This window comes from Belonocnema kinseyi, chromosome 7, assembly GCF_010883055.1.
Source record: "Belonocnema kinseyi isolate 2016_QV_RU_SX_M_011 chromosome 7, B_treatae_v1, whole genome shotgun sequence".
Lineage (NCBI taxonomy): Eukaryota > Metazoa > Arthropoda > Insecta > Hymenoptera > Cynipidae > Belonocnema > Belonocnema kinseyi.
In genome coordinates, this window is record NC_046663.1 from 96,811,576 (window position 1) to 96,821,889 (window position 10,314).

General features: G+C 33.2%; 1 protein-coding gene across 1 annotated transcript in view; it reads left to right on the forward strand.

The window, feature by feature from the left end:
- Nucleotides 1-486: 486 nt before the first annotated feature.
- Nucleotides 487-10,314, forward strand: part of LOC117176571 — a 41,931-nt gene continuing 32,103 nt past the window's right edge. The window contains exon 1 of the mRNA XM_033366825.1: nucleotides 487-555. Within this exon, the coding sequence (XP_033222716.1) occupies nucleotides 487-555 (69 nt within the window). The remainder of the gene's footprint in view (nucleotides 556-10,314) is intronic.

Consider the following 10,314-nt stretch of genomic DNA (forward strand, 5'->3'; position numbering starts at 1 on the left):
AGTAACTTGCATGAAGGGAACAGAAGGAAATCTATTGTTTGTGATACATATTTATTAAGTTATTAAATAAAAGTCATTGGTATTTCGTTCTCAATATTAAACATCATTAAAATGAATTAGAGTATCAAATTTTATGTCGATCCAATCTATTTTCTTAAACTTATGACCCATGGAATGTGACCTTTTTCTGTTGAATTGCCCATATAAAGTTCTCAAGAAAACTCTTTGAACCCAAATGGGACATAAGGCTATCAGGAGTGCAAAAGTGGTGAAAACGTCGATTATTGGATGACATACAAAAGTGGTAGGGTAGCATGAATTGATTGTAGGAATTAGGTCGCTCTGAATTAATTTGTCGGTGGATGCGTGTTCGCTCATGGCACAGTGTCGGCGGGGTTAACGAGAATGCTTGATAACGCAATCGTGCATCAGGATATCACTGTCACTGTCTGTAAGATAAGCGACTTATAAAGCCGACTTTTGATCATGAATAACGCTGACTCTGGAGAATACAAGAGTAAACAACTGGAACAGGTGGCCATGGAGAGTTTGGAGGTATTTCGGCGTCCCTGTTGGTAAAGTGGCCGAATTGGGGTGAGGAAATGGAGGTGGCCGAGGGTGGAATAATCCCTAAATATTAGGGGCGTTTCCCCCGTTTTTATGCCACTGGGGAAGGCTGTTAAATCACTTTCTGGGATGTCCTCTGTTCCCTTTCTTTAAAGGGGCATCGCACAGTTCTTCAGAAAAGGTTTTTTCATCTTTACTGAACTGCACCTTCCAATATATGATTGCTCTTGGAACAAAATATCCTTCTTGGGTAATCTGGACCAGCTGTATTCATTTTTGCAAAAAATTATTAATTTGACATGTTTATATCCAAAATGATAAATAGGCCTGATATGCATGCAAAACAAACAAAAAAACTGACGAAAAAATCTAGTTGCGTATAGATAGGTTTTATGACGCAATTCTTCGACACCAAGGAAAGTTATTTCAAATTGTCACTTAGGCCAGCACTCAGACGTGCACAAACAAAAGCGAAGCAGGCTATAATGAGTTAGTTTCCACCGACCGTCAGCCCCAAAATCGGCGCTATAGAAGAGTTTCACTGTATATTAATTTGTTCAGCAACTGTGTTATGTCAGCCGGAAATTGATTTTCAAGTGGATCCAAATTTTCTAGCTTGTGCAAATTCATAAATTGAGCAGGCTGAAAAATATTAATTTCCGAAACACTTACATTACCATCTATAATAATTTCATTTATATTTATTGACAAAAGACGATTCAATTGATTATTAACTTATTTGAGTTTAAGTTTCAATCAACCACAGAGTGTCATTGCTTACTTTCAATTTCTTCAGGCAGGTTTCGAGGTATACTTGCTGGAGTGCTCGGCCCCGTGCATAAATTTCCAACTAATTTGCCTTATTTCCGACTTAGGCCAGATCTGTCACACAAATTCGTGAATGCCTACTCTACTATCGACGAGAAAACTATAGGCATCTGCCTTTGAAGCTTAACAACTCAGTCAAAAAAAATGCTAGCGCAACAAAAAAACATTCATTTAAAAGCTGAAAGTGTTCTAGGTTAATGAGCTTGAAGACGTTTATGTAAAAAAAATTTTGTGCTCAGCAGACTGAAAAATGTAAAAAAAGTAAGGATTTTCGGGTACATTTAAGAACAGTCAAGTTTAGAGCATTATTTCTTATACAAGGTGCGATGGGAAAATTTTTAAAAAATTCATGAATATGAGGAAAACCGTTGTGAACCAGTTGCAATTGAGAAACTTGAAAAAATATAAAAAATGTTGCTTACAAGTACAAAAATGTGCAACTATATTATCTTCAGTTCTAATACAGATATTAAAGCGATATAAACTGCAAACTGTAATGCATAGGCTCTGTATTTATTTTCAATCGCCCGTAAGTATGTGTTAGTCTTTTGTGAAAATCGCGATATTTTTAGACATTTTTTTTGTTGGAAAACAAGTGACAGAAAGAGGGGGGAGGCCTTTTTTTGTTTTACTGCCGACCGCTGGTCCCTTTCTTTAAACCGTGGCCTGGTGCCATCCAAGCATTCAGAACTAAGGGCCGAAGAATGGCACCAGCGGTCGGCAGTAAAACAAAAAAAGGGCCCCCCTGCTTTCTGTCACTTGTTTTCTAACAAAAAAAATGTCTAAAAATATCGCGATTTTCACAAAAAAGAAGACTAATACATCCTTCCGGGTGAATGAAAATAAATACAGAGCCTATCAATTACAGTTTGCAGTTTGAATCGCTTTAATATCTGTATTAGAACTGGAGATAATATATTTGCACGTTTTTGTGCTTTTAAGCAACAATTTTTATTATTTTTAAAATTTTTTAACTGCAACTAGTTCACAACAGTTTTCCTCATACTCATGAATTTTTTCAAATTTTTTTCCATCGTCCCTTGTATAAGAAATATTGCTCTAAACTTGACTGTTCTTAAATGTACCCAAAAATCCTTACTTTTTTTTACATTTTTCAGTCCGCTGAGCACAAAATTTTTTTTACATAAACGTCTTTAAGCTCATTAACGTAGAACACTTTCAGCTTTTAAATGACTGTTTTTTTGTTGCACTAGCATTTTTTTGACTGAGTTGTTAAGCTTCAAAGGCAGATGTCTATAGTTTTCTCGCCGATAGTAGGCTACGGCTTAACAACCTATCTTGACAGTAGATAGCGTCCCATTAATTTCGGGGCTAAAAGCGAGCACAAGACAAGTGCGTAGACATTGTAAACTTTAAAATATTCCTGAGTTACGTGTTGAAGACTATAATAAGTAAATTTATCAAATATGTTAAGATGAAACGTAACCTTAAAATGAGGTTATTTATTTCTAAGAAAGAAAGCAAAAGTAATATTTAATGTGTTGAATGTGTAAACAAATTAGATCAACAATGACATCATAAATATATTTATTTTCACGTATTTTATGGTGATTTGATATAATCGGTATGCGAATACAACCTTCTTATTGTAGTATAGTCGTTTTTGTAAAAATAACTTTAAGAGCCAGTGCAATATTATAATCCGCTTATTTCAAAATCACTTTTTACATTAAAGTTCAAAATTGAAATTGAAAGCAACTTCAATTTACAAATTAAAACCAAAAACCTATTGCAAAATACTTAAAGAGATTATCATACACAAAGGATGGCTGTTATATTGCGTCTTTCAACTTTTTCCGTTTGCTCCAAAAAAAGTTTCTAAACAAAATTTTGTTTCGCGTCTTACATATTCCAATGTTTTCATATCGTAATCTGTTCGATAATCTGATTTTTATACCCTCAAATTTTAGTTTTGGAGGTGATATATACGATTTTAATATTATTTTATTTAAGAATCCCTTTTAATTAAGAATAATAACAATAAATTAATATGGGCCTAATCGGGGCAAGACTGGGTTATCTTTGGGCGCTGCAATTGAGTCCCGATCGGGTATCGCATTTAATTTTGAGTCTAGCCTCATCTAGATAGCCCGATTCGGACCAAATTCTGCCCGATCAAACGCCGAGCCGATCCATATTGGAATTTCTGCACGGGGTGCCTCCGAGCACGTGGCGCATGCGCCTTAGGCATTTTCAATAATTGATCAACTATTATAAGAAGCAATATCCGTATTTCACTGCACTATCAGAAAATAACACGCAGAACTAGCTCTGTCGGGCCTAAGTATGGGCCACAGAGTTCTACGCATAAGGGTCAGATTGGGAAATCCGATCGAGGCCAGATCGATATTACGTTTGAAATCAGTTGATTTCTGCACGGTTTCTAGCGCACCGTACAGAGTCCAGTCCAGGATAGGAATCAGTCCTATTCTCGCAACATTAAAAAATGATCGACCAAAAAGTATTTGAAAGGACACGGAGAAACTGCTGCTGACTGGTCAATAAACTCACTTTTCATTTTATAAACTTGATTTTATTTATATATTATACAAACACATATCAACGAATGTCAAATTTACTTTGAAGATACCTATGTCATCAAAATACAATCACATCAGTCTTTTGAATATAAAAACTGTAGACTTGATACAATAGACATCGCACACATATTATGAAAATTAATGTATTGGTCTAAATTAATTTACTTCTTACTGCGAAAGTATCTTATTAAGTTGAAATGATATGAAGTTGATTCTCTTCGCCGCTAACAATTATTTTGAAATTCAATAATATTTATAAAATTCAAAACATTGGTGCAAATAATCAATTTTATTTATGCAAATGTAGGTAGGAATTTGCAACTTTGATAAACTACTAACTTTACGCTGACACACAAATCAAATCACTCATATAACTATTCAAAAAAATATAAGTTTATTGCGTCGGTAAGTTTTTGTGGGTAAGAATTAAAAAATTTTAAATAGATTTTAAAAAAGTGTTATTAATTTTGAAATAATTATGCAAGACTCTAAAGTAATTAATTTCATTCCTAAAATTATTAAAAGGTTATAAATGTACTGCGTCTATAATTTTTTTCGTTGATTATTTGTATGTATGAATCTACTTAAAATTAAATAAATTCGAATATTTTTAACCATAAAACATTTTTGTAAATAATAAAAAATTAATATATGAAAGCATAAAACAAAGTAATAAGCAATAAAAAATGCTTAAAAATACAATTATTTCAAATTGGCAATTAGAATTTTTTCAAATAAAAGAATTGAGAATGCAAGGAGGAAACAAATAAATATTTTCCATACGACCATCGTGAGACCCTCACTTTTAACCTGCAAGTTCTTGCACCAAACGTTTCTTTACAGAATTATTTTTTCTTTTGATTTCGAAGTATTTTATACTTGAAATAAAAATAAAATATCGAGCACTTTTTTAAATGGGTAATATTTAAACTAGCGATCAATTCTTTTTTACATATTTTCAATTATTTTTGTTTGGAATTGTTATTTTAAATTAAAAACTGAATTAAAAAGTACTATAGAAGAATTAAATAAATCGAAAACTGTGCGTTTTACAGAGGTTTTTAAAAATCAGAAAATATTTATTTGTCACTGAGGTTATTAAAGCGTTTTTCAATTCGAAAGTTATTAATTTTTTATAAGCTTTAGCTCGTTTTTAAGCGGATTACATTTTGTAAAATAAGTGAAGTTTAATTATATTTTGCATATTTTAAATTATTTTTTTTAGGAAAGCAATTCCATATTCAAATCTTTGTTAAAAATGGTATGATAAAAGAATTCGATAAATTGAAAAGTGTGCGGTTTATGAAAATTTTCGTATAGCAGAACATTATGTTTTGTCATTGATGTTATTAAAGCATTTTTGTATTCGCAACTTTTCTTTATTATTTATAACCTTTGGGTCGTTTTTAAGAGTTTTGAATATTTAAAAACAACAAGTATTAAATGCCTTATTAAATAAGTGAAACTTACTTCGCTTTTTCACATATCTTATTTTTCATTAAAAATTGAGTAAGAGAGTATTATATACAATAAAAGAGTCGGATAAATTGAAAACTGCGCATTCTATGGGTAATTTTTGTTTATTGTTTAGTACTTTTAGATATTTTATAACATTTTTAAATATATTAAGAAAACAAAAGTATAGAGCCTTTTTTGAAATAAGTAAAATTCAATTCTAAAATTTTTATAAATAAAAAATGGTATACTAAAGTCTCTCGAAAATTTTCAAGTATCATCAGAAAGATGTTTTCTTAAAAGAAACATTGAGTTCCACAACGTTTAGTTTGAAGATGGTTGAGGCTCACCATACGAATTCGTACGACACGGCCTTGAAATTCTTACTCGAGATTTTGTCACCGAGATCCAAGTGCTTCGATAGCGAAGTCGGTAGAGCGCGCGGTTAGGACACTAGGTTGTTTCAGCCTGGTCTCCAATCGTCGCAATAGCCCGTTGCGGCACCGCAAGCAAGCAAGCGCCGCGCCGCAAGTCACCGAGAGCAAAAAGTTGGTTCAACTCAACTTTTCGCGCCGCAACCGTCTCGCGTGATCTCGCGTCGAATGTCAGAGAACCAATTAGAGCGTTTCATCACATAACCTTGTACAACCACACGTTTGTGGCATCGTCGACACTGAGTTCGAGTGATTTTGTTCTGCATATGTCTGGAATTTTTTTGTTGGTGTGGTGTATTATGTGAGAAACATTTAAAAGCATTTAAAATTAAATAAAAAAAACTGCAAAAGAGCAAATTGCGAGTCAGAGGAATCCATTGCAGAGGCGAAAAATATTGGACTGTCAAAGCACGACGAGAAAACAGTTCATTTGTTAGTAAGCTCTGATTGGCTGCCGCAACAGCGCTACTCGCGACCACTGTAGACGGCTATTTCTTGCGCTACAATGCCGCATCGCATCGCCGAGTCTTGCGGCGCCGCAGCGAGCTATTTGCGGCGATTGTAGACCAGGCTTTAGTTAGGGTTCGAATCCTCGTGGAGTGCGATTTTTCAAAGAGATTACGCGTGCGATTATATTTATAAGTAACAGTGTGCGAGAATTACGTGTTTTAATAATTTAAAAAATGAAGATTATATAACAATAATTTCGAAAATAATTTTTTTTTTCATTGAGAAATAGTGTTCAGTTGAGGCTCATTCTATTGATCCAATCCTTCATATTATTATATTAAGAAAATATATTCTTGAAGTGTATCAGAAATGATTTCTTGGAAGTGAACTATATTCTGCATTTGAATACATCTCTATATGAAGTAATACAATAAAGTTTTAGAATAATAAAATACGATATTCTAACTAAGAATTCATTTTCTCAGATTAAGAAAATGTACGCTTGTTCCAAGCATATGGTACCAAGTATTTATTTATTTAGAACAAACTCATATTCTATCGTCCCCATTCGCACCTGCGATTGACTTGAATCAAGTAACATTTACTTTATTCAAGAACAATTTTTTTTCAGTGCAGTTATATAAAAAAACGTAGCTGCCGAGAATTGAACCCAGATTTCCAAATGAGCAATTAGCTTCTCTCGGAAATCTGATTTCGCCAATGTCACATGCAATGAACCTCTTATGGACTTATGTTACCATTCAAGGCAAACTTCGGTTGTTACTACCCGAGCGTTGTTGAGTGCAAGGCATCCAGAAATGGTTAGTTGACTTATGCAAACTCAGTCGAGTTCTCAATCGAACACTGTACACTGTACTTCAATTGAGACATCGTCCCTCTGACAACTGAGACACGATATACAGATTTCCATTATTGGTGTTACAAAGTATACTTAGTAATTTATGTTTTCTATTTTTTTGTTGAGAAACAGCATTTAACAAGAAAGACTTTAGTTTCTCATTTGTGCAAATGTTGACGTATTTGAATTTTTGGTAATAACGCACGAAATGTATTAAATAACTTTAATTTATTAAAAGTCAAGGGTTTATGCAGGAGAGATAACATTTTTCAATGACTTGAGTGTTGTTTCAAATTCCTTCCCGCGTCTTCTGCATATGTGACGTGCCACGAGAAAAGGGGACTATGGAAAACTAGAATTTTACAGGGCGAGCGATAGAAATGGAGCCCTTTTCTCAGTGAAAAGCGACTCCTAAAAACCTGCCCCTCTACTTACAACTATACTCTCACATTTAATTTTTTTTATTATTATCACACCATTAAGCTATTTCCCTTTCAGGGTAGGCATGACTCACTCGGTAGGGGAAAGGAGTAGTGTGTGGAAGGAATAGAGATTTTTCAGATTGATCCAGAATTCTCGTGCTATTTAAGTAAATAACACGTTCGTTCCGCAACACTGCTCCGACCCAGGTTGCTGATCAATCTCTCTAGCAATCACCCCAAGCAGGCCTCTTGTTTCTGTGACTTCTTATGTCTCTTCTAACTAGGGTCTCATTCACACATTCTAACCATTCTTTCCGCGGTCATTTACTTTACCTCGATACACTTGTTGCGTTAGTCGTTTATTTAGCATTCTCTCAACATGTCCGAACCATCTTAACCGATTTCTTTCCCATGTGTCTACTAGAGGTTCTTCTGCAGCACATTCTTTTAGAATTATCTCGTTATTTACTTTGTCCATCAGGGTTTTCCCGCATATTATGCGCATGAATCTCATGTCAATTGCGTTAATCTTACTCTTATCTTTTTCTTGATAAGTCCATGTCTCGCTACCGTATAGTACAGTCGGTACAAATATAGAATTATGTATTGCCATTTTAGCTTTATTTGATATATTTTTACTTCTGATAAGGGGACCTGCTCTACCAATAACCTTCTTACCTTCATTTATTCGTCTATCTAATTCCTCATCTATCTTCCCGTAATATATTTAATAGTATATTTAATAGTATATTTTGTCTAATAAGTTATTTTATAGGTATAAATAATGCTTAAAAATCTTTTATGATTTTTTTTCTAGATAGAGCAACTCCGAAACTATATCGATAGAGACCAAAAACAGATTTGCGATATTTTCCCCGTTAGCCCCCTCTTCTCATGGCACGTCACATATATCTATTCCTGAAATTTGGTAATCTGTAAACAATTCGTGTACTGAATATAGAACTATTCGCAATCTTATTTTTTCACACATATAGTTGATTTATTGCACGATGGGAGATCAATAAGAAATATTTAAGGAAATTTTGAAATTTGGGTAAAGTGAAAATGTAAATGCCAATGAGATTGGTTTATAAATCAGTTCTAGATCTTTCTCTTTAATTTTTTTTTTCTTCGTAAAGAGTTTCTTAGGATTCAGGATTCTACATATAGTCGCTTTGATGACGAATGGGAGATTTTCAACGTCCTATGATCAATAATCGAAAATATTTTAGTAAATTTTTACTATTGTATACTTAAGTCAAAGCAATAAAATCAATAATAAAAAATGTAACACTTTATTAATTAATTTAATTAATTTCTTTGGTTCTTTTATATACTAATTTATGGCTGCTCACATAAAAGTCGGAATGAAAAAATTGATAAGCTCATAAATAAATGATTTATTTTTTTATATTTTGAAATATGTTTTGATTTTGAAATATCGTATTTATCTAAAAAAATACACCAAACTCTCGCTTTCAGTCAAATGTCGCGGGTTGCCTTCAAATGGCCTTGGACTGATTTTGGAGGGACAGAAACGTAAACAGTGAGGGCCGCCTGACTCCTTTCCAATTTAAATATATATCTATATATATAATGTCGCAATCGCTCTCGCCCTACTTCCCTAAGAAACTGCGTGAGACAGCAGTTCTAGGAAGGCTGAGAACGGGGTGACTGAAAGAGAGAGTTTGGTGTTTGACTTACCTTTGTATATGAAATAAATATTCAGCAAAGCAAATTTGGTCAACATGGGAAACTTTTTGCATCTCAGCGATTTTCGGAACCTCTGAGAAAAATGTATAATACTGTTTTACCTGTATGATCTTGAATATTTGGATTTTTCACATATAATAAATTATAACTTGAAAATATTAGAAAGTATAGTCTGTTAACTATTAATGACGCAGCATTAATTACACAGGTCTCCACATTTCTTCCTCAAAGTATTTAAAGCAAATGCTCAAGACATAATGTGACATATTTCGTAATTTCAAATTGGCGTAACTCGGCAAAGAAAAATGGTAATTGAACTCTGCCACTCTCAAATGAAAGAGAAAGAGCAGTACTATATGATACAACTAAAGAAAAAAACACCAAAAATTTTGTATCTTCTGTACATAACCTCAAAAGTAGCCAAAAACGCAAAAAAAACATCCTCAAATAGTAATAAGTTTAACTTTGGAGCAGGGAATTTCTTAAAGGATTACAATTTTGATTTTCGAACGGGGAATTTAAAAAATTACTATGCAGACATTAGAACAAATTATAGAATTATTTTTTACTTTAAACCTCATTTGAATATCAAAGAATAATAATAATAGCCCTTATCTTTTTCATATTATGTTACACTGGAACCCAGCGGCCATTCAACTATTGCACTTTGCGTCAGTTTAAGAACAGAGTTCGAGGGTTCAGCTGACATATTTGGGATGGGAAAACCCCAGATTCAGGACCGTCTTTAGATATTTTAAGGCCTGTTCTTATCCATTTTAACTACACTTTTCTTTCTTATAATTAAAAGTACTTATTAATTTTGTGTAATTTCAACTGGAAATATATTGCAAAAGTAAGTGAACGTATGTATTAGTCAGTAGTAAAAAAAAAACGCCAGAAACAATCTACTAGCTTAAGATAATAATTGTGGGTCGGGATGCAATAAGGGCACATAAAATTTTTTCGTGCGAAAACGAAGTCCCCTGGAGGCTTTAGAAAAAATTTTCGAATTTTAATTTTCAAAA